The following is a 25698-nucleotide window of genomic DNA, read 5'->3' on the forward strand; positions in this document are numbered from 1 at the left end:
ATGTCTAGCACTGTCAATCAAAGAGAAGGGGGGAGTCTGCAGAGCACAGGGGTCTTACAAAAGCAGTGATCCAAGGATTCAGCCCTGCCCTCTAGTGCTCCAAGATATGAATAAAAGTGCAGATATCTCAGCAGCTGCTTAACATACAGACACAAGAAAGGTATTGTTTTAATCAGCAAGATCAACCCTACCATGCAGTATGCCTTGTTTAATAGGTTTGATCATGCCGACAGTCTCTTTAAGGACTTCTAGGACAGAGAGTAAGGGTAGGTCAGGTTTCCTGCTCCGAATCATATAAACCGTTATGTCCCAGAGATCAGCTTCTCTCCCTCTGTCAGAGCCTGCTCTTAGATAGGACTGCAGAAAGTGCCTCCCAGGCTCGCTATAAAGGCCTACAGTTTGCACGCCATTATCTACTGAGGTCTTTTCTTACTTGATAAGGGTAGTCCGTTCTCTTCTCTGCTTTGCCAAAATAGCGAAGTCTGGATTTGTGCATGACCCGTACAAGCAGAGGAGGTAAGGTTACTCTTGACAGCCCCATCATTTCCAGCTTCTGTAATGAGCAGACTTTGGTGACTATGAGGAAACAGAAAATGGGACATTAGTCATAATAACTAACACTGCCTCATTGAAAGGCATGACTCTACAAAACTCCTATCTGCCCGGAACAGGAGGAAGCTGCAACATCTGTTAGGCGTTCTGGTGAGATCTTTAAAATGATACAGAAACCGTGATAACACCGTATGGAAACCTTTGTTTGCTTTTAGACTTCAATTAAACACATAAAACCACGCTGGACACAACTGATCCTGCTGAATGCTGCACAGTTTAGGGTAATTTTTTACACTAGCGTTTTTCTTTTCCAGCATTAAGTTCTGTTTTATCCTAATTAGGGTTGTTGCGGGTATCGAAATTTCGATACCCAATCGATACTTTTGTCCCGGTATCGATACGATACCGGGATTTCCGTTTTTTTGATACTGGGCTGCGCTTCTGCGCAGTCTAGTATCTCTGAACATGAGCGCGCTGCTATCGGCGCGCTCATGTTCTCTCTCAGCAGCACGGGGAGAAGGAAGCTGTCCTCCCTCCCCCTGTGCTGCTGCTGCTGCCGCTGCCACCAATGAGAAGCGAGGGGCGGAGGAGGGGCGGCAATGAGAAGCGAGGGGCGGAGGAGGGGCGGCAATGAGAAGCGAGGGGCGGAGGAGGGGCGGCAATGAGAAGCGAGGGGCGGAGGAGGGGCGGCAATGAGAAGCGAGGGGCGGAGGAGGGGCGGCAATGAGAAGCGAGGGGCGGAGGAGGGGCGGCAATGAGAAGCGAGGGGCGGAGGAGGGGCGGCAATGAGAAGCGAGGGGCGGAGGAGGGGCGGCAATGAGAAGCGAGGGGCGGAGGAGGGGCGGCAATGAGAAGCGAGGGGCGGAGGAGGGGCGGCAATGAGAAGCGAGGGGCGGAGGAGGGGCGGCAATGAGAAGCGAGGGGCGGAGGAGGGGCGGCAATGAGAAGCGAGGGGCGGAGGAGGGGCGGCAATGAGAAGCGAGGGGCGGAGGAGGGGCGGCAATGAGAAGCGAGGGGCGGAGGAGGGGCGGCGCCGGCAATGAGAAGAGAGGGGCGGAGGAGGGGCGGGCGCACTGCGCCACCAATGATAGGATTATTTCAACACAGAGCTGCGCCCAGCGATGCCCCAGCACTCACCATTAGTCCTGGGCGCCGCTCCGTTCGCCTGCAGTGCCCCATTACTGTCTCCTCTCCTGCTCCACATGCTGCTGATTACTATCGGAGCGATGGGAGGAGACATCAGCTTCACTAGTAGGCGTTCCTTCTCCCTGCGCTGCGATTGGACAGCGCTACAGCCAGGGAGAAGGAACGCCCACTAGTGAAGCTGATGTCTCCTCCCATCGCTCCGATAGTAATCAGCAGCATGTGGAGCAGGACAGGAGACAGTAATGGGGCACTGCGGGCGAACGGAGCGGCGCCCAGGACTAATGGTGAGTGCTGGGACATTGCTGGGCGCCGCTCTGTGTGGCCTGATAGTGAAAGTCTGGACTCCTATACAGTAGTCAGTCTTTAACACATACAGGAGGCGGGTGCCGGCAGCAGAATCGCATTGCCGGCACCCTGCCCCTGACAGGGAGCTGCGATCAGCGGCAGTTAACTGCCGCTGATCTGCCAGTACCCGCCTCCTGTATAAAGAGGTAGTTATCATTGCCCCCCCCCTCCCCCCCTCAACCCACCCATCCCATTAAAATCATTGGTGGCACAGTGTGCCGGCCCCTCTCAACCCCCCAGTATTAAAATCATTGGTGGCAGTGGCCACAGGGACCTCTCCCCCCCCCCCCCCCTCATTGGTGGTGCAGTGGCAGCTTCTGATCGGAGCCCCAGCTGTGTAAGCCTGGGGCTCCGATCGGTTACCATGGCAGCCAGGACGCTACAGAAGCCCTGGTTGCCATGGTAACATCCCTGATGCTGTGTGCACAGAGCAGCAGGGACAGTGTGGAGTCCTATTCACCCTGATAGAGATCTATCAGGCTGAATAGGAAAAGGGATGAAAGATCCCAGGTTCTAGCCCCTAAGGGGGAAATAGTCATTAAATAAAAAGTGTAAAAAAAACAAACAAAAAACACTAAAATATGAAGTATAAATCACCCCCTTTTCCCAATTTCACATATAAAATATTTAAATAATAAACATATTACATCGCCACGTCAGAAAAGTCCAAACTATTAAAATATATTAAAAAAAATCTAGGTGGTGAATGCCGGAACAGAAAAAATAAAATAAAAACTGCGCGATTCGCCATTTTTAAAAATGAGGAATGCACGTGGCTTTTTTTGTTTATTTTTTTCGCGTGGTATCGAATGGTATCGAGTATCGCAATACTTTTTCATGGTATCGAAACCGAATCAAAAAATTGGTATCGCAACAACTCTAATCCTAATGCATTCTGATTGGAGAGCATTCTGTACAGGATGCATCAGTTCAGTCCATCTTACGTTTTTTTGGGCCGGAGAAAATACCGCAGCATGCTGCAGTTTTCTTTCCAGCCAAAAATACTGAACACTTGCCGGAATGCCGGATCCGGCAATAATTTCCATTGAAGTGTATTCTTGCCAGATCCGACATTAAGTGTTCCGGCTTGGAACTGCCTGCTGGAATACTCTGCCGCAAGTGTGAAAGTACCCTTAGTAACACTAAGGCCTCATGCACACGATCGTGCCTTTTTTTTTGCTGTCCGCAAAAAACGGAAGCCGCCTGTGTGCCTTCTGCAATTTGCAGAACGGAATGGGCGGCCCATTGTAGAAAGGTCTATTCTTGTCCGCAAAAAACAGACAAGAATAGGACACGCTATTTTTTGGGGGGGCGGGGCCACGGAACGGTGCAACGGATGCAGACAGCACACAGAGTGCTGTCCGCATCTCTTGCAGTCCCAATGAAATGAATGGGTCCGCACCCGAGCCGCAAACACTGCGGCTTGGATGCAGACCAGCACTACGGTCGTGTGCATGAGGCCTAAGCCTCACTAAAGGAAGTGAAGCTCAGCCATAACATTAAAAAGGAATTGTCCAGATTCTGACTATTTTTATTTAGAGGCTGATTGTGTGGTAATGGGGAAAAAAAAAACACGTCGCCTCAGAGGTCAATCACTGGCTGCATCGGCACACACAACCCTGCCCATAGCCCGGCAGAAAGTAAACAAGTCGGGGATCATACGATCTCCAGTAGATGCCCATGGAGCTCCACAAAAGTGGCAGGAGCAGGCTAGTATGATTTTTTTTCTTTGACCGCCTCACGCAGGATTGCGTCCTGGCGGCGGCCCTGTTCCTCTTGGACGCGCCGGCGCATCATCTCGCGAGAGGCAAGATTTCCTGTGCACGTGCGCACACAGGATCCGGAGGTAAACAAGTGCATCTACAGCCTGCCAGCGGTGATCATTCGCTGGCAGGCTGTAGATGCGATTTTATTAAACCCTTGAAAGGTATATCAGATGCTGTTTTGTTAACAGAGTCTGAAATACCTGGTCCTCTGGTGGTCCCTTTTGCTTGGATCGACCACCAGAGGACACAGGCAGCTCAGTAATAAGTAGCACCAAGCACCACACTACACTACACCCCTCCCTGTCACTTATTAACCCCTGATCACCCCCCTTGTAAGGCTCCATTCAGACATCCATATGTGTTTTGCGGATCCACAAAACACGGACACTGCGGATCTGCAAAACACGGACACAGGCAATGTGCTTTCCGCATTTTGCAGATCCGCACATTGCCAGAACTATATAGAAAATGCCTATTCTTGTCCGCAATTGCAGACAAGAATAGGACATGTTCTATAGGCTCTACAAAAAAACAGTGTTCGCCCGATCAGGCCTGATCTTGTGCGCGCACACTGGCGTTCAATCCACCCCACCGCAGTGACAATTTTTTTTTCCTGATCACTCCAAAAACACTGTAAAATCGCTGCGGCGCTATAAAGATCACTTTTGAGGGGCGAGTTCATAGATTTTTTTTTTGGGCACAAGTTAGCAGAAATTTATTTTAATTTTCTTTGTTTTTTTCTTACAAAGTCTCATATCCCACTAACTGACAATTTGCAAAAGAGTTTGCTTCTCACCGAGCAAGCACTCTTTGGGGTAGATGAGGGGGAGGGTGACAGAGAGGAGGCTGAGGAAAGTGAGGTAGCTAGCTGGGTAACAGTTAGAAAGCGGGGTAGAGGGAAGAGTGCCAGGGAGGCTAGCCCTGATCTAACACACCCCAACAAGTTTGCACGTTTGGCAGATGAGGGGGATGTCAGTCCAGAGACAGCACTGCTGCAGCCGGACACTTCCTCTGCCAGTCCGGGGAATGTCAGCTCCAGTAAGCAGGGAACCAGGAAAGCAGGGCAGGCCAGACAGGTGCTGGTAGTGGGAGACTCCATTATTAGGGGAACAGATAGGGAAATCTGTCACAAAGACCGTGATCGCCGAACAGTGGGCTGTCTTCCTGGCGCTAGAGTTAGACACATCGCGGATCGGGTTGACAGATTACTGGGAGGGGCGGTAGACGATCCAGCGGTCATGGTCCATATCGCAACCAATGACAAAGTTAGAGGTAGGTGGAGAGTCCTTAAAAATGATTTCAGGGATTTAGGTCAAAAGCTGAGGGCAAGGACCTCTAAGGTAGTATTTTCCGAAATACTGCCTGTACGACGAGCCACACAAAAAAGGCAACGGGAGATTAGGGAGATTAACAAGTGGCTCAAGAACTGGTGTAGGAAGGAGGGGTTTGGGTTCCTGGAGAACTGGGCCGACTTCTCTATCGGCTACAGGCTCCATCGTTCCTCAATGGGGAAGGGGCAGCTGTGCTGGGGAGAAAGATGGCTAGAAGGTTGGAGGAGTGCTTAAACTAGGGACTGGGGGGGGGGGAAATTACATTATAGGAGGGGAAGATAGTGCAGATAGAGACTGGGGGCAAGGTAGTGGGACTGGGGGAGGAATGGAAGGAGGGACTAGAATAGTTCAGAAGGAAAGGTGTAGGGTAAAAATTATACATAAACCTCTCAAATGTATGTATACTAATGCCAGAAGCCTGACTAATAAAACTGGGGAGCTGGAATTACTGATGTGTGAGGAGGACTATGACATAGTGGGAATAACTGAGACATGGCTGGATGATGGCTATGACTGGGCAGTTAATGTACGAGGTTACAGTCCGTTTAGAAAGGATCGTCAAAACCGGGGAGGGGGAGGTGTCTGCCTTTATGTAAAGTCCACAGAAAATCTACTACTAAACGAGATAGACGAGGCGGCAAATCATAATGAGGTGGTTATTATGGGGGACTTCAACTACCCAGATAGACTGGGAAACTGAAACCTGTATATCTCATAGGGGAAAAAGCTTCTTGGCAATAACCAAAGACAATTACCTCTCCCAACTGGTTCAGAACCCGACTAGAGGGACGGCCATATTGGACTTAGTATTAACCAATAGCCCTGACAGAACAACAGACGTGAAGGTTTCTACAGGGAGGAACAAAAATACCAAACTTCAAAAAAGCTAAATTTAGCCAACTAAGAGGCCATAGGCCGAACTAACGGGGACAAAGTCCTCAAAAATAAAAATACAGCCACAAAATGGGATATCTTTAAAAACATCCTAAAATCTCATTGTGAGAGGTACATACCGTATGGGAATAAAAGGTTAAGGAAAAAAAAGAAACCAAATGTGGATAAATAGAACTGTAAAGATAGCAATAAATGACAAAAAGAAAGCATATAATTCACTGAAACAGGAGGGGAGCACGGAAGCACTGAAAAACTATAAGGAAAAAAATAGAACATGTAAAAAAACTAATAAAAGCGGCCAAACAAGAGACCGAGATTAATTGCCAAAGAGTAAAACTAACCCTAAAATGTTCATCAATTATATAAATGTTAAAAAGTATAAATCTGAAGGTGTCGGCCCTTTAAAGAGTAATGAGGGGGGAGTCGCAGAGAGCGATGAGGAAAAAACAAAGCTGTTAAATATTTTTTTCTCCAATGTATTCACTGAGGAAAATAAACTGTCAGATGAAATGCAGAATGCAAAAATAAATTCCCCATTAAAAAAGTGTCCTGTCTGACTCAGGAAGAAGTACATCAGCGACTTAAAAAGATTAAAATAGACAAATCGCCAGGACCGGATGACATACACCCCCGTATCCTAAAGGAATTAAGTAATGTCATAGCCAGACCCTTATTTCTGATATTTGCAGACTCTATCAGGGCTCCAGATTAGACCCTCCGCGGCAGCTCTGCAGTTGAACAGCGGCGGGCACAGGAGCCGATCGTTCTCTGCCCCGCTGCCGCCGATGTTCTCCTCAGTCTCAGTCAGCTCGGTCACAGCACACAACAGCAGAGCCGCTGGCAGCAGGGAGGGGAGGGGCTCGGGAGCAGTGTAATCTGATCCTAGAGTGGAAGCTGCTTCTGCCAGCCCCTCCCCTCCCCACCCACCAACCAATCAGAGCTGAGGCAAAGCAAGGCGAGCACTAGCAGCTCTGAGTCACTGACAAGTACAGGGAGAAAGAATCGAATGAGTCACAGGTGAAAAGAACTAAAGATCCGACTTAGTGACTCATTCGATTCTTTCTTAGACTCTCTGTAGAGTGTGCCCCCCCCCCCCCCAACACCCCAGTATAAGAAACATTGGTGGCACAGTGGGAAGTGCCAATGAGGGTTAAATAATAATTAAAAAAATTAACTCACCTCCTCCAGTTGATCGAGTAGCTGCCGGTCTCCTGTTCTTGCTTCAGGACCTGTGGTGATGTCACTGAGCTCATCACATGGTCCATTACCATGGTGATGCATCACGTGATGTCACCACAGGTCCTTTGACAGGTCATGAAGAAAGAACAGGAGATGATCAATTGGAGGAGGTGAGTTAATTTTTATTTTTTTAACCCTCATTGGCACTGCCCACTGCGCCATCAATGTTCATTATATTGAGGGGGGGGCGCACTGCGCCACCAATGTTTATTATATTGAAGGGGCCACACTGCGCTACCAATGTTTATTATACTGGGGTGTTGGGGGGGGGTGCGCACTGTGCCACCAATGTTTATTATATTGAGGGGGGCACACTGCGCCACCAATGTTTATCATACTGGGGTGTTGGGGGGCGGCACTGTGCCACCAATGTTTATTATATTGACCTTCTACTATGCAGTCTGTATTAAAGAATGCTATTATTTTCCCTTAGAACCATGTTGTAAGGGAAAATACAGTGAATAGACTTTCATCCTAGCAACCATGAGTGAAAATCGCACCGCATCCGCACTTGCTTGCGATTTTCACGCAGCCCCATTAGCTTCTATGGGGCCTGCGTTGCGTGAAAAACGCACAACATAGAACATGCTGCGATTTTCACGCAATGCACAAGTGATGTGTGAAAATCACCGCTCATGTGCACAGCCCCATAGAAGTGAATGGGTCCGGATTTAGTGCGGGTGCATTCTGGTATTTTGAATGCCAGATCCGGCACTGATACATTCCTATGGGAAAAAATGCTGGATCCGGCATTCAGGCAAATCTTCAGGTTTTTTTCGCTGGAGATATAATCGTAGCATGCTGCAGTTTTCTCTTTTGCCTGATCAGTCAAAATGACTGAACTGAAGACATCCTGATGCATCCTGAACGGATTACTCTCCATTCAGAATGCATGGGGATATGCCTGATCAGTTCTTTTCCGATATTGAGCCCCTAGGACGGAACTCTATGCCGGAAAAGAAAAACACTAGTGTGAAAGTACCCTAAAATATTAAGTTTAAATCCCCCCTTTGCCAATTTTACATATAAAATATATAAAGAATAAATAAACATATTACATAGCGCTGTCCAAACTATTAAATTATTAAAAAATATCTTCTATGCGGTGAGCATTCACCATTTTTTAGTCACCCCAAAAAATAGGATAGGACTGCTCTATTATGGGCCGAACATTTCATAATATGCAAAATGCACACGGCATTTTTTTGGTGTTTTTTTTTTTTTTTTTGCGTGGTATTGAGTATCGCAATACTTTATGGTGACGAAAGCGAATCAAAATTTTGGTATCAAAACAAACCTATGCCGATCTGATCGGAGTAGCGTTGTCACGATACCAAAATTTTGATTCGGTTTCGATTTGGCGACTAAAAATTAGATTTGGCTCCTAAATTTTTCAGTTCAGGAGCCAATGGCTACCAGGTATTTTTTTTAGTCTGGAGCACTGTCTATACTGACAGGGAATGTCCCACAGGATTGGCGCATGGCATATGTGGTGCCAATATTTAAAAAGGGTCCAAAAACAGAGCCTGGAAACTATAGGCCGGTAAGTTTAACATCTGTTGTGGGTAAACTGTTTGAAGGTTTTCTGAGAGATGCTATGTTAGAGCATCTCAACAGAAATAAGCAAATAACGCCATATCAGCATGGCTTCGTGAGGGATCGGTCATGCCAAACTAATTTAATCAGTTTCTATGAGGAGGTAAGTTCTAGACTTGACAGCGGCGAATCAATGACTGTCGTATATCTGGACTTCTCCAAAGCATTTGACACTGTACCACATAAAAAGTTAGTATATAAAATGAGAATGCTCGGACTGGGAGAAAACGTCTGTAAGTGGGTAAGTAACTGGCTCAGTGATAGAAAACAGAGGGTGGTTATTAACGGTACACACTCAGATTGGGTCACTGTCACTAGTGGAGTACCTCAGGGGGCAGTATTGGGCCCTATTCTCTTCAATATATTTATTAATGATCTTGTAGAAGGCTTGCATAGTAAAGTATCGATTTTCGCAGATGACACTAAACTGTGTAAAGTAATTTACACTGATGAGGACAGTATACTACTACAGAGCGATCTGGATAGATTGGAGGCTTGGGCAGATAAGTGGCAGATGGGGTTTAACACTGATAAATGTAAAGTCATGCACATGGGAAGGAAAAATGCAAGTCACCCGTACATACTAAATGGTAAAACACTCGGTAACACTGACATGGAAAAGGATCTAGGAATTTTAATAAACAGCAAACTAAGCTGCAAAAACCAGTGTCAGGCAGCTGCTGCCAAGGCCAATAAGATAATGGATTGCATCAGAAGGGGCATAGATGCCCGTGATGAGAACATAGTCCTACCACTTTACAAATCGCTAGTCAGACCACACATGGAGTACTGTGTACAGTTCTGGGCTCCTGTAAACAAGGCAGACATAGCAGAGCTGGAGAAGGTCCAGAGGAGGGCAACTAAAGTAATAACTGGAATGGGGCAACTACAGTACCCTAAAAAAGATTATTAAAATTAGGGCTATTCACTTTAGAAAAAAAGACGACTGAGGGGAGATAATTAATATGTATAAATATATCAGGGGTCAGTACAGAGATCTATCCCATCAGCTATTTATCCCCAGGACTGTGACGAGGGGACATCCTCTGCGTCTGGAGGAAAGAAGGTTTGTACACAAACATAGAAGAGGATTATTTACGGTAAGAGCAGTGAGACTATGGAACTCTCTACCTGAGGAGGTGGTGATGGGGAGTACAATAAAGGAATTCAAGAGGGGCCTGGATGTATTTCTGGAGTGTAATAATATTACAGGCTATAGCTACTAGAGAGGGGTCGTTGATCCAGGGAGTTATTCTGATTGCCTGATTGGAGTCGGGAAGGATTTTTTTATTCCCCTAAAGTGGGAAAATTGGCTTCTACCTCACAGGGTTTTTTTTTTTTGCCTTCCTCTGGATCAACTTGCAGGATAACAGGCCGAACTGGATGGACAAATGTCTTTTTTCGGCCTTATGTACTATGTTACTATGTAAAAAATAAAATCTCACATGAACTCACCATACCCCTCACGGAATCCAAATGCGCAAAATTTTAGACATTTATATTCCAGACTTCTCACGCTTTAGGGCCCCTAGAATGCCAGGGCAGTATAAATACCCCATAAGTGACCCCATTTTGGAAAGAAGACACTCCAAGGTATTCCGTGAGGGCCACGGCGAGTTCTTAAAATATATATTTTTTGGCACAAGTTAGCAGAATTTTATTTATTTTTTCCTTTTCTTACAAAATCATGTTCCGCTAACTTGTGCCAAAAAAAAGATATATAATAGTCTAGGAACTCGCTATGCCCCTCACGGAATACCTTAGGGTGTCTTCTTTCCAAAATGGGGTCACTTGTGGGGCATTTATACTGCCCTGGCATTTTAGGGGCCCTAAAGCGCGAGAAGAAGTCTGGAATCCAAATGCCTAAAAATGCCCTCCTAAAAAGGTACTCATTGGAATTTGGGCCCCTTTGCGCACCTAGGCTGCAAAAAAGTGTCACATGTGGTATCGCCGTACTCAGGAGAAGTAGCGCAATGTGTTTTAGGGTGTCTTTACATATACCCATGCTGGGCGAGAGAAATATCTCTAAAAGACAACTTTTACAATTTTTTTATACAAAGTTGTCATTTGACAGATATTTCTCTCACCCAGCATGGGTATATGTAAAAATACACCCCAAAACACATTGCGCTACTTCTCCCGAGTACGGCAATACCACATGTGTGACACTTTTTTTCAGCCTAGGTGCGTAAAGGTGCCGAAAGTCCAACGAGTACCTTTAGGCTTTACAGGGTTGCTCACATCTTAGCCCCACCCAAAATGCCAGAACAGTAAACACCCCACAAATGACCCCATTTCGGAAAGTAGACACCCCAAGGTATTCACTGAGGGGCATATTGAGTCCATGAAATATTGAACTTTTTGTCACAAGTTAGCGGAATGGGAGACTTTGAGAAAGAAAATCAATTTCCGCTAACTTGTGCCAAAAAAAAAAAAAAAAAAAAAAAACCCTATGAACTCGCCATGCCCCTCACAGAATACCTTGGGGTGTCTTCTTTCCAAAATGGGGTCACATGTGGGGTATTTATACTGCACTGGCATTTTAGGGGCCCTAAAGCGTGAGAATCCAAATGCCTAAAAATGCCCTCCTAAAAGATACTCATTGGAATTTGGGCCCCTTTGCGCATCTTGGCTGCAAAAAAGTGTCACACATGTGGTATCGCCGTACTCAGGAGAAGTAGGGAAATGTGTTTTGGGGTGTATTTGGACATGCTGGGTGAGAGAAATATCTCTGTCAAATGACAACTTTGCATAAAAAAAAAAAAAAAAAATATGAAAAAAAAAAAAAAAAAAAAAAAAAAAGGGAAAAGTTGTCTTTTAGAGAGATATTTCTCTCACCCAGCATGGGTATATGTAAAAAAAAAAAGACACCCCAAAACACATTGCCCTACTTCTCCCGAGTACGGCGATACCACATGTGCGACACTTGTTTGCAGCCAAGATGCACAAAGGGGCCCAAATTCCAATGAGTACTGTCGGGATTTCACAGGGCATTTTTACGCATTTGGATTCCAAACTACTTCTCACGCTTTAGGGCCCCTAAAATGCCAGGGCAGTATAAATACCCCACATGTGACCCCATTTTGGAAAGACACCCCAAGGTATTCCGTGAGGGGTATGGTTATTGTCACAAGTTAGTGGAATATGAGACCAGGGCTGTGGAGTCGGTAGATAAATAGTCCGACTCCAACTCCTCAGTTTTTGGTACTTCCGACTCAGACTCCCCGACTCCTTTGTATTTAAATATGAGAATGTCATTACTACAGAACTACTGGCTAGGAAGCTGCTGCCTTCTCCTTTGTGTGCTGATCTTCTGCTGAAGATAGGGCAGTGGCAGGATCCAAGAAGGGGGATTCATTTTAAAACATGATTTCCCTAGTAGAATCCCATAGTCATGTTTAAGCTAACAATCTGAGTTTACAAGTTTTTATAGCCTTAGCTGAATGACAGCAGTTTTTCAAATGGTTTACAGCTTCAGTCTTGAACTATTGACCATCCATTCCCTTCACTTATACAAGTGTCTAGTCCTGCAAAACAAAGGTTTAGTCTTACCGGTAAACTGTTTTCCAGGAGTCCGACATGACAGTACCCACTGGAGGGTGTCCTATTGGATCTCTGTAGGGACAGGAAGCGTGAGAGGTTAAAAGGCCCCTCCCCTACCCTCCCACCAGTGTTCTTTCCAATTACTACACCAGATAGGATCCAACGTATTTATTAAACTTCCATGTTAGACTCACATCGGAAAGATAATTTTAAGGATCCTGGCAATAACCGAAAATAATTATGGGGGGGGGGGGGAATAACGGGTACTGTCATGTCGGACTCCTGGAAAACCGTTTACCGGTAAGACTAAACCTTCGTTTCCAGGACGTCCCTCCATGACAGTACCCACTGGAGAACTACCAGCTAAATAACTAGGGGGGGACCACAGCCTGAAGGACCTTGCGACCAAATGCCAGATCCTGGTTGGCCAGGGAATCTAATCTATAATGCTTAATGAATGTAGAGAAACTGGACCAGGTTGCGGCCTTGCAAATCTGCTCTACTGAAGCATCTGCTTTCTCTGCCCACGATGATGCGACTGCTCTGGTGGAGTGGGCTCTTAAGGGAAACGGACAAGAAAGTCCTTTCTGTGGGTAAGTCTCTCGAATCAAGTCTCTGATCCAGCGAGCTAGAGTCTGTTTCGAGGCCTTGTTGCCGCTGTTCTTTCCCCCAAAGGAAACTAAGAGGTTCTGTGATCTTCTCCACGGCTCCGTCCCCTGAAGGTAAGCGAGAATGGTTCTTCTTACGTCGAGGCAATGGAACCTTCCTTCTTTCGCATTCTTAGGGGAGGTACAAAAGGAGGGAAGAATTATTTCCTGCTCTCTGTGAAACGGTGATACCACTTTTGGTACAAAAGATGGGTCTAATTTCAGAATGACTGTCATCCAGAATCCTCAAGAATGGTTCTCTGATGGAGAGGGCCTGAATCTCCCCAATTCTACGAGCTGTGGTAATGGCTAGTAAAAAGACAGCTTTAAGGGAAAGCATTTTATCCGATAATTGGTCAATAGGTTCAGAGGGGGAACTACACAGACTCTCTAAGACTACATTTAAGTTTCATGGGGGAACCGTCTGTCTAACAGTGGGTCTTAACCTGGAAATCGACTTAACAAACCTCCTAATCCATCTGTGGTCGGCCAGAGGGGTGTCGAGAAAACTACTCAAAGCCGAAATCTGGACCTTAAGGGTACTGGGCTTTAGGCCCAGGTCGAACCCTGCCTGTAAAAAGTCCAGAATGCAGCCTATAGACGGGACCGAGATTCCTGGATGAGTGTCTGCGAGCCATGATAAAAATCTTTTCCATATCTTTAAGTATATGGCAGAGGTTACCAGTTTTCGGCTCTGCTGCAAGGTTGAGGTTACCTTATCTGAAAGGCCTTTACTTCTCAGGATCTGCCTTTCAAGATCCAGGCTGTTAGCTTTAACTTCCCGAGATTCGGGTGTTCCAGGGGCCCCTGAACGAGAAGGTCCTTCCTTGCTGGAAGGGTTATTGGGTCTCCTAGGAGTAAATCCATTAACAGCGGAAACCAGGCTCTCTTCGGCCAGGCCGGGGCTATCAGGATAAGGGTCGCTGAGCAAGCCTTTAGTTTTTTCAGGACCAGTGGAATTAAAGGAAAACGGAGGAAAGGCATAAGCTAATTCCATGTCCCATTTCTGGGATAAGGCGTCTACCCCCAGCGGATTGTCTCTGGGGTTCAGAGAGAAGAATTGATCTACCTGGGTGTTCCTTCTGGAGGCAAATCTGTCTATCTGTGGGAACCCCCATTGATGGCATATTTGAAGGAAAACTTCCCGGTTTAGACACCATTCTCCTGCATCGAGACAGTGTCTGCTCAGAAAGTCTGCCGCGGAGTTCTCTGCCCCCTTTAAGTGGACAGCTGTCACCGAGAGGACTTTCCTCTCTGCCCAGTGAAATTTTTTTTCTGATAAACCCTGAAGTAGAGGGTTCCTGGTCCCCCCCTGACGCTTCAGGTAACATACGGTGGTCACGTTGTCTGACAGAACTCTGATGTGGTGGTTGGAGAGAATGTATTAGGCTGATATTAGCGTCTTCCATACCGCCTTCAGCTCCCTGTAATTTGACGATCTGCGGCTGTCCAGGCTGGACCATCTGCCCTGGAAGACCTGTCCCTCCAGATGGGCCCCCCAACCCCACTGGCTTGCATCCGTGGTGATGACTATAGAAGGAGAAGGGTTCCAGGCTACCCCCTTTAGGTTTTCGGGATTGGTCCACCAGGATAGAGAATCCAGACACCGCTTTGTAAGCGTTACTTTCGAGTCTAAGGAATGATGATCCTTGTCCCAAGATGCCAGTACTGCGAACTGTAGGCTCCTGGAATGAAACTGGGCCCACGGGATCACTGAGATACATGAAGTCATCAGGCCAAGGACCTTCATTGCCTCCCTTAGAGTATGACCCTTCTGTTCCTTGAAGGACGTTATCTTTCTCCTTATCGTCTCCTGCTTGAATTCTGGAAGGAAGGAGAATTGACTTTCTGTGTCCAAGAGAACACCTAAAAATTGCTTCCTGGTGCTTGGTACTAGGTCGGATTTGGGGTAATTTATCACCCAGCCTAGATCCTTGAAGAGGGCTAAGGTCTGATGAATACTGCCCTCCAGATTCTGTTTTGTGTCGGCCACAAGAAGAAAATCGTCCAAGTATGGAACAATCCTTATTTGCTGTTTTCTCAAATGCGCCACAATTTCCGTGATGACTTTTGTAAAGATTCGAGGGGCTGAAGAGATTCCAAAGGGGAGACACGAATTGATAATGAAGGACCGTCCCCTCCTGAATGATTGCAAACCTGAGATATTTCTGGTGTAGGGGGTGAATCGGGATGCGGTAATACGTATCCTTCAGGTCCAAGGTACATAGAAGGTCTCCCTCTGAAATCAATGGAATTGCCGACTTTATGGATTCCATCTTGAACTTGTGATAGATTATTGATTTTGTTGACTCACTGAATGGACTTTTGTAACTAGGAATCTTTCCGGGGGAGGACCGCGGAATTCTAATTTTACCCCTTCTCTGATGGAATTTAGGATCCACTGATTTTGGGTAATCCGAGTCCAGGATTCCCAAAATAAGCGGAGCCTGCCCCCTACTGGCCTGATGTCATTGCTTACTTGGGCCTGAGTTGGGATTGAAGAGGAAACCCCTACCTCTCCCTCCTTTAGGGTAGCTCCATCTACCAGTTTTACCTTTCCCTCTCTCTGAGGGTGTAAACTGTCTAGAGGTCTTACGAAAGGGCTGCACTGGCTTTTTTGCTTTTTCCTCCGGAAACCCCTTTTTGTCTGCTGCGCTTTCCAAAATGGAATCGAGGACCTGGCCGAAAAGGTATGTTCCGGTGAAGGGAATTGCGCATAGTTTGTTCTTAGAGGCAATGTCTCCTGTCCAGGATTTGAGCCAGAGGGCCCGTCTTGCTCTGTTCATAAGAGCGTCGTTTCTAGCAGCAAAACGAATGGACTCTGCTGAGGCGTCCGCCATGAAGGATGCTGCAAATTTTAATAAAGGCAAGGACTCCAGAATTTCCTCCCTGGAGGTCTTCATCTTGAGATGCTCCTCCAGTTGCTCCAGCCATAAGCACATTGCTTGAGCTACTGAGGTTGCTGAAATGTTAGCATTAATAGTGGCCGCTGAGCATTCCCAGGCCTTCTTCAGGAGTCCATCCATTTTCCGGTCCATGGGGTCTTTTAATTGTGAGGAATCCTCGAATGGAATAGACGTCTTTTTCACCACTTTGGCCACCTGGATGTCGACTTTTGGAATTTCATCCCAAAGTTTAGTTTCCTCAGGATTGAAGGCCAGTCTGCTCTTGAATTCCCTGGGAATATAGAGTTTTTTGTCACCCTCCTACCATTCATCTTTGATAAGATCTTGAAGATAAGAATTCACCGGGAAAAAAAGCTTCCTTTTCCGGGCCCTTAATCCGCTGAACATCTCGTCCTGTATAGAACGTTTCGGCTCCTCCTCCTCCACTGCCATGGTCTGTCTTACTGCAGTAAGGAGCGAGTCCAGTTGATCCGAGGAAAACAGGTATTTCCTAAGCTCCTCCGACACCGAAGGTGGGATCTGATCTTCCAAATCGTCTGAAGGGTACCCGGCTTCTTCCTCTGAATTCGATACTAAGTGTACCCTGGTACGCTTGGACGGAGGGGAAGCGGGAACTGGAAGGGAAGGGGGCTGATTCATTCCGGCCGCCTGTACTTCCTCTCTGACGATGGTTCTCAGCTCTTCCAGGAAGGATGGTTGTTCTTCCTTCAGGATCTTTGCTAAGCAATCCATGCAGAGGGCCTTCCTATACGACTCAGACAGCTTTTTAGTGCATGTCGCACACTTCTTAGCTTTTTTCTTGGCGTCTCCATGCGGTCTATGTCCCGCCTCCTTTTCCACCTTAATAGGGGGAGAAGGAGATATAAAACCAGCCTAGGGGGAACTATACACCTGCCAGCCGGATACCACTTACATTAATCTGGATGAGGGGGTCAGCTACCGCATCTAGCTTGCTCACACCTTGGGCCTCCATGATGCTACCGCCAAAGCACACATCACAGTGTTTATATAAGGATCCTACCTTACAGGCCCTCCCCTCATCGCCGCCGGGACCGCCTCCTCTTCTGGGGGACTCTTCCTCAGAAAAATCGACCCCACATGCGAGGCCCCTAACCGAGGCCTCCAGCATGTATGCGCGCCGCCATCTTGGACGCGTCACTTCCGGGTCGCACAGGAAGTGACGCCGACCACGTCATCGAGGAGGGCGGAGCCGCTGCTGAGCGCAGAGCTCCGTTGGAGAAGCCGCTCAGCGTCCAGGTACCTGCGGCCTGTTCCAAGGAAAAAAGGTACCAGACAAGCTAGGGGACCCCTTCCCAGAGGGGTGCTGGCTTTTAGGCCGCACGGAGGCTGAAGAGGAGAGGCAAGAGGCCCCCGACCAGCCTCGGCCTAGTGTTTGTTCCCTACATTAGCAGGGATGCACTCACTGCTCCTATCCCTGTAGGAACAGGAAGAACACTGGTGGGAGGGTAGGGGAGGGGCCTCTTAACCTCTCACGCTTCCTGTCCCTACAGAGATCCAATAGGACATCCTCCAGTGGGTACTGTCATGGAGGGACGTCCTGGAAAAACATATTTACTTAATTAGTTATCAGTAAGAGGCTAGGTTAACCATGGGCGTTGCGTTCCCTGTAACAGCGGAACACAACACAATGAAAAGTATAAGTATTGCCGGTCCTTAACTGTGCGTTGCGTGCCATATAGTGAAGCATATGAAAAACATGCTTCTTCATGGTCACTTAACGTGTTCGTTTTGCGGTAACGTAACGCACTGCATGCATTGGCCTTTATTCTTACAGTAGAGAAGTACTGTATTTTTCGAAAAAGTGGGGGAAAAATGGTGCGTCTTATGGGGTGAATGCTACGACCGTCCGGTGAATAGGCTGAGAGGGAGGAGGGGCTGGGGGCCGGCATCTGTTTCTGTAACGGCAGCGGGGCCCTGTGCAGTTACTGTATTCTACTACACCGGTCCCCGCTCACTGTAGTAAACAGTAATCATATCTAACTTGTGGGTATTGTTAAAGTATTCCAATCATCTTAAAAACTTCTTGGCAGTCAGGAGGCCGGGCGGGCGCTTGTAGCGTAGCTCACTGCGTCACGCGCCTGCTCCGCCCACTTTATGAATGAAGCAGGCAGTGGGCCCCGCTGCCATTACAGAAAGATACCGGCCCCCTTCACTACACAGGGACACTGTTATGAAGGGGGGATCTGTGGATGACACATAAGATAAGATGATATATATATATATATATATATATATATGTGTAATCCACAGATGCCCCCACAATGATCCCCCCATAACAGTGCCACCCACAGATGCCCCCATAACAGTGCCATCCACAGACCATTCGTTCAAAACCCATCAAAAGCACACCTTTTGGTTCAAATATTTTTCTTCTTATTTTCCTCCTCAAAAACCTAGGTGCGTCTTATAGGGTGAAAAAATACGGTAATTAATTATAACTTTGTGAATTGGGACATTTAAACTTTCTTATTTTTTTATTCCAATTTAAATCTAGTAGGAGTCTTAATTTTTTGCCGACTCCAGGTACCCAAAATTGCCTCCGACTCCACAACCCTGTATGAGACTTTATATACATTTTTTTCTTACAATTATTTTCTGCTAACTTGTGACAAAAAATAAAAACTTCCATGAACTCACTATGCCCATCAGCGAATACCTTAGGGTGTCTACTTTCCGAAATTGGGTCATTTGTGGGGTGTTTCTACTGTCTGGGAATTGTAGAACCTCAGGAAACATGACAGGTGCTCAGAAAGTCAGAGCTGCTTCAAAATGCGGAAATTCACATTTTTGTACCATAGTTTGTAAACTCTATAACTTTTACCCAAACCAATAAATACACTTATTGCATATTTTTTTTAATCAAAGACACGTAGAACAATAAATTTAGAGAAAAATCTATATAGACATGTAGTTTTATTTGAAAAATGTTACAACTGAAAGTGAAAAATGTCATTTTTTGCAAAAATTTCGATTAATAACAAAAAAAGTAAAAATGTCAGCAGAAATGAAATACCACCAAATGAAAGCTCTATTAGTGAGAAGAAAAGGAGGTAAAATTCATTTGGGTGGCAAGTTGTATGACCGAGCAATAAACCGTGAAAGTAGTGTAGTGCAGAATTGTAAAAAGTGGTCTGGTCATTAAGGGGGTTTAAGCTAGGGGGGCTGAGGTGGTTAAAGGATAACTGTCTTTTTTTTGGGGGGGGGGGGATTATTGGATTGTGGTTATTAATATCTCCTTGGTGGCCCTATTTCAATTTTTCACTGTGTATTCAATTACCCCTTAATTCCACATTTTTGTTCTCTGTACTGCCTACTTTTACCTGTGCTTAAAATAGGGTTGCTAGGCATGGTCTGTCTCTCTGTTGAAGGACGGAGGATGCAGAAGCACGCAGCGTGCAAGGTCAGATTACCGACAGGCAGGGACTGTAAGTAAATGATTAGAGCCAGGTCCTCCCAGCAGCTGATAACAGTGCCTGGGCTGTGTGCACTTCTCCCTGTCCCTGCGCTTGGCAGACGCTCCCTCACTCAGCAGAGCTGGAGAATGCAGAGTTGAAGCAGCGCAGACCAGGGAAGGGAGATCTGCCATCTGCTCAGTGTATAAATGACAGCAACATGTGGTAAGAGGACCCCTCTGTGCTGCAGGAGATTAACCCTTTAGGGGGGAGGGCTCTGGTTACTGACACTTTTGGGGAGCTATTGTTACTGGCTAGTGAGGGCAGGCGGGATTAGCCTCAGGGTGAGGGCAGTGGCGGCCATTTTAACTGAATAGTGAAATTTCAGTTTTATGCAGACTGGTTGCTAAGGGCTGAATCTTATTAAATATGGGGTAAGTCAGTCTAAGGGTCCATTCACATGTCCGTTTCTTGTGGAACAGATCTGGACCCAGTCATTTTTAATGGGTCCTGAAAAAAAAAAAAAAAAAAAGGACAGCGAAACAGGAAAGAAACAACGGACGTGTGAATGGACCCTAATAGTAACAGATTCTGGAATATCATGTTATTAGTAACTACATATATGAAAATTGAAATTAGGGTCTAAATGTGACAGTTATCCTTTAAGTACTACAATCCCTAGGTAAAATGGCCTCTAAAGGATTTATGGACTGTAGATATTCAATTGGTGGGAGTCTGACATGATGAGCTGCAGGACAATTGCATGGCTACTACTGTGTATGGAGCCTCCTACTTCCGGATCCACTCACAGCAACTGCAAAGGACTGGTTGGTTGGGGTGCCAAGTGTCAGACCTCAACATATATAATTATTTATTAGTAAGTAGTAAAATGTTTTTAATCGGATATTACAATTTAATGAGCGGAGTAAAATACTAAACAAAACCCAAACCCCATACCTCCTCACTCAGGTTAAAAAAAAATATATATACATACATCATATACAAGGTAGGATAGATAGATAGATTTTATGATGCCATCTCAACATCTGACCGGGAACTGAAACAATCCAATAATTCAGTCATCTAGAGTTGCACACAAAATCAGCAAAACATCAGTTACCGTAATAATGAGCTATTAACAAGTAACAGGTCAGTAACGCTATGGACTGATTTTGAGCTGTGTCACTTTTTTTGTAATTCTGCCAGCTCCTTCTTGGAATGTACGGTTGGAGAAAACCAAACAAACATGAAGACGCCATGTAGACTGATTTTATGTTCCTCCCTCATAGGTAAAAAGGAATCAAGACCCTTCATTCTTAGGGTCAGTGAGGGTCCCTGAAGTACAACCCGCACTAATCACAATGTTGTGTCACATGCTAGTAATTATTTTTATTTTATTTTTTAGGAATCAAACTGATTTCCTAGCCCATATCATTGCTTTTTAATATTTGTCATAATATATATATTTTTTTTTTAATCAAGGTCAGTTGGAACTCAAAGTGAATCTATAGAGGGTTTTTTTTTTTTGGTTTTTTTGAACTCTTCTTCCAAGATACAGTAAATGGAACACAATTCTGGACAATTTATAAAAAGTGTAAATATTTAAATAAATAAAAACTTTTCTTTTTTCATCCAAGTCACATTTGAGTTTTAGATGTGGACCCATCCACTTCAGTGGGGCCGCAATAGGGGCAGCAGTCCATGTGCTGTCCACATCCGCTCGTCCGTTCTGTGCCATCCGCAAAATGATAAAACATGCCCTATTCTCGTCCTCATTATGGCCAAGGATAGGACTATCCGTTCTGGGGGGGGGGGGGGGGCCTGGCCGTTCTGCTCGGTGAAATGTACAGTATCAGTTTTGCAGATCTGCCAACAGTTGTGTGAATAATCCCTTTTCTGCATTAAATCCACAGAAGGGGAAAAAAAATAAAAAAATTAAAAAATAAAAAAACAGCAAATAGTGATTATTTTTTGTTGCAGATTTCACTGCGCAAATGCTGCTGATTTGACAGATTCCACTCTTCGAATTGCAAATAGTAAAGTTCACAAGGAAAATCCGCAGTACGAAGGGGCATGCACCGCAGATCAAAATCCACAGCAGATTTAGGGCTGTTTCACACGAGCAGATGCCGTGCGTGACATCCGCTGCGTGAATGACAGCCAAGACCCGCTCCGGACTGCAGAAGCACGGAGCAGTAACATGACTGATAATGCTCCGTGCCTCTCTGTGATCTCTTTACTACGAAATCACAGTGAGATAAAGTTGTCACCGTGATTTCGTAGTAAAGAGATCACAGAGAGGCAAAGAGCAGGATCAATCATGTTAATGCTCCGTGCTTCTGCTGCCCGCAGCGGGTCTTGGCTGTCATTCACACAGCGGATGTCACGCACGGCATCCGCTCGTGTGAAACAGCCCTTATTTTCCCACAGCATGAGACTTTCTAGAAACCCATTAACGTTGCCGACACTGTACAACACTGCAGATTTGCCGCACAAAGATACGGAACTGCAAATCTGCAGCATTTTGGCATTCATCATGTAGATAAAGTTAATACAAGGCACTTACTAATGTATTGTGATTGTCCATATTGCCTCCTTTGCAGGCTGATTTTTTTCATCACATTATACACTGCTCGTTACCACGGTTTACGACCACCAGCAGCAGAGGTCGTGCTTGCACACTATAGGAAAAAGCCCTGTCCTCCCTGGTGGCCAGGACTGAGGGAGTGTTCATAAGGCGGCGCTTTTTCCTATAGTGTGCAAGCACGGCCACCGCAGCTGGATTTCAGGGTGGTCATAACCATGGAAACGAGCAGTGTATAATGTGATAGAAAAAAATAATCCAGCCAGCAAAGGAGGCAATATGGAGAATCACAATACATTAGTAAGTGCCTTGTATTAACTTTCTCTACATAATAAATACCATTTGCTGAGGTGAGAGAACACCTTTAATGAAAGTGCAGACGGCACTTTTTTTTTTTAGCCCAAACCCAATTCTCACAATGGAGGCTTTGTTACAATTGTATCCAGTGCAGTTACAGCACAGCTCTCTCTCCAGCGCAGGCCTACAGCACAGCTCTCTCTCCAGGGCTGGTAAATCCGCTACAATGTACAATGGTACACATACCACCCTCAGAGGACCTGTAGCCTGGACACAAGTTTGGCAGGGGGGTGTCAGTGGGGCGCTGGGATGTTCCTATTTACACACAGAAAGCAGATTTTATAAAGATTCAGGACTATTCACTACACAGCAATTTCCATAAGGGTCCATTCACACGTCCATAGTGTATTGCGGATCCGCAACACACACGGGCTGCACCCCCATAGAACTGCCTATTCTTGTCCGCAATTGCGGACAAGAATAGGCCATGTTCAATTTTCCCGAAGCCGCGGACTGGAAGTTCAGGGCCGCGCTCCAGAAATGCAGAAGCAGACAGCACAGTGTGCTGCCCGCGTCCATTCCTCCCCCATAGAGAATAAATGAGTCCGCACCCGTTCCGGATAATTGCAGGTGCGGACACATTCTACGGACGTCTGAATGGAACCTAAATCCGGAAATTGGTTTCATAAAGAAAAACTATTTTAATTTAGTCTTAGGGTTTTATATATTTTTCTAGCATCCCGCCCCGCCACCACCAACTTTTCTGCAGCAACTTAGGCTTCGTTCACATCACCATTCAGCCTTTCCGTTAAACGGGTCAGGAAAACGGAAAGGACGGATTCGGCACATAACTGAGCCGAACAGAGCCCACCGGCCCCATAGACTATAATAGGGTCAGTTAGGTTTCTCCTGAGAAGATTGTGGAGCGGAGATAAAAGTTGTGCGCGCAGGACTTTTGTCTCCGCTTCAAAAATCTTCTTCTGAGCGGAAACCTAATGGAACGGAAAGGCTTAACGCTCATGTGAACGAAGCCTAACGCTGGGTTCAGACCTGAGCGTTGTGAAACGAGCGCTCTGTATGCGCGATTGTACGGGCGTTTACAATCGCGCATACAGAGACAGGGGTGCACACATTGTCGCGCGTTCCCGAATTTCTATGTGCGGGAACGCGCGACAAACGCCCAAAAAAAAGCTCAAGCACTTGTTTGAGCGTCGAGCGTTTTACAGCGCGATCGTACGCGCTGTAAAACGCCCAGGTGAGAACCATTCCCATAGGGAATCATTGGTTCTTGCCTGTTGTGCGTTTTACAGCGCGTAGGAACGCGCTGTAAAACGCTCAGGTGTGAACCCAGCGTTAGTGTACTTTCACACTAGCGTTTTTGTTTTCCTGTGTTGAGTTCCGTCACAGGGGCTCAATACCAGAAAAAAATGGATCAGTTTTATCCTAATGCATTATGAATAGGGAGCAATCCGTTAGTTCAGTCCCTCTTACATTTTTTTGTCCAGAGAAAATACCGCAGCACGCTGCAGTTCTCTCCGGCCAAAAATCCTGAACAGTTGCCGGAATGCCGGATCCGGCATTAATTTCCATTGAAATGCATTAATGCCGGCCCCAAGTGTTCCATCAAAACGGATCAGTTCTTTCCGTCCATGCATGCGCAGACCATTAAATCTGTGACAAAAATAAATACTGGATCCGTTTTTCCAAATGACAACCGGAAAGACGGATCCGGTATTGTAATGCATTTGAGAGACTGATCAGCATCCGGATCTGTCTCACAAATGCATCCGTTTGCGTCCAGATTGCCGGATCCGGCAGGCTGTTCCGGCGACAGAACTGCCTGCCGGAATCCTCTGCTGCAAGTGTGAAAGTACCCTTATTGGGCAAGCAGAGCAGGGGGGCGTCTTGCAGGTTGTGTGCTCGCCCCAGCCATGATACAAGGACAGAAATGAAGCAGGACTATTGAGCCGCAGTCACATTTGCAGGCGGATGTGATGCAATGACTTGGCCACAGACGAGATGGTGACCTTCAATGGAAAACCACCACGTGGAAACACCACGCTCTGTCTCACAGCTCCACAACACAATGGTAAAGGAGTCAAACAGTAAGGCTAGTTTCAAATATGTGTTAAAGCTATCCAGCAGAGGAAGAGCCTGCTGGCGTTCACCGTATCCGGTTACTGCCGTCCACCGCTGAAGCCCATTGACTAGAATGGGACCTGGAGGGGATCCAGCCAGACTATCACAAGCACTGGTTTTTGTCCGGCCGGATCCCCGCTGGGTTCCATTATAGTCAATAGGGTCTGACAGTGCTCGCGTCCGGTACCTTCACATCAGTATCTGCAAACCAGTACATGGGGTGCACAACCTTTGTTGCAAGCAGCGTTCAGGTGTCCGCCTGCTGAGCGGAGCCCAAACGGTGCCAGACTGAGGCATTCTGAGCGGATCCGCATCCACTCAGAATGCATTAGGGCTGGACGGATCCATTCGGGGCCGCTTGTGAGAGCCTTCAAACGGAACTCACAAGCGGAGCCCCGAACGCAAATGTAAAAGTAGCCTTAGCTGAACTGATCCAGATATCTGCGGACCGCAAATAACATACGGCCTTCTGAATGGGGACTTAGGGCTCATGCACATGAACGTATTTTCTTTCTGTGTCTGTTTTTTTTTTTTTTGTGCGTACTGTATACTGAACCAATCATTTCAACGTGTCCGCAAAAAAAACTACGGAAGTTACTCTGTGTGCATTCCGTATGTCAGTTACGCAAAAGAATGGAACATGTTCTATTATTGTCCGCATCACAGGCAAGGGTAGGACTGTTTTATTAGGGGCCGGCTGTACTAGGTATACATGGAACTAACAGTCAGAAGCCCCAAGCCAGAGAAGTGGAGGAGGAGGAACAAGCAACCTGGTACAGTGTCTAAGAACAAGTAACAGGGCGGAAAAAAGCGCTTCCCCACAGGGGAACTTACTGCAGGTCGCACAGAAGGGTCTCCAGGGGAGCGGGGTTCGGTCGACATGACTGCATGCTGCTCCGATGTACGCCGGTACACAGACATTCGGCACCGCTGGCGCCGAAAATTTGAATGGGAGACGCCTCTGAATGACGTCACTTCCCCGTCCACCCGGAAGTGAAGTCTGCCGCTTTCCTGAAGCGCTTAGGCGCGCACCCGGCGATAGCCAAGCAGGCCCGGCGGGAGAACGCGACCCGGGAGCAGGCTCACATATTATAATGGAGCGAGTCCTCCCTCCTTCACCCCTGCCCAGCGTTAGTACGAGGACCGCAGGAGGGCAGGGGGAACACCCGGTAGGTGTCAGGAAGTTACATTCTTCAACTTCATCTCCCCGCAGGGAGACTCTCTCTGCCCCTGTCCTCTGTAGGGACAGGAAACACTGGTGCTGGTGGTGGGAGGGGGGGGATTTAAACCCTCTCTCTGT

General features: G+C 46.6%; 1 protein-coding gene across 3 annotated transcripts in view; it reads right to left on the reverse strand.

The window, feature by feature from the left end:
* RADX (RPA1 related single stranded DNA binding protein, X-linked) overlaps positions 1-25698 on the reverse strand; it is a 97247-nt gene that overhangs the window by 69383 nt on the left and 2166 nt on the right. For all 3 annotated transcript variants that reach the window (XM_044305334.1, XM_044305335.1, XM_044305333.1), the window contains exon 2: positions 434-576. In XM_044305334.1, coding sequence (XP_044161269.1) covers positions 434-576 — 143 coding nt within the window. The remainder of the gene's footprint in view (positions 1-433; positions 577-25698) is intronic.

This window comes from Bufo gargarizans, chromosome 9 (genome assembly GCF_014858855.1).
Source record: "Bufo gargarizans isolate SCDJY-AF-19 chromosome 9, ASM1485885v1, whole genome shotgun sequence".
NCBI lineage: Eukaryota > Metazoa > Chordata > Amphibia > Anura > Bufonidae > Bufo > Bufo gargarizans.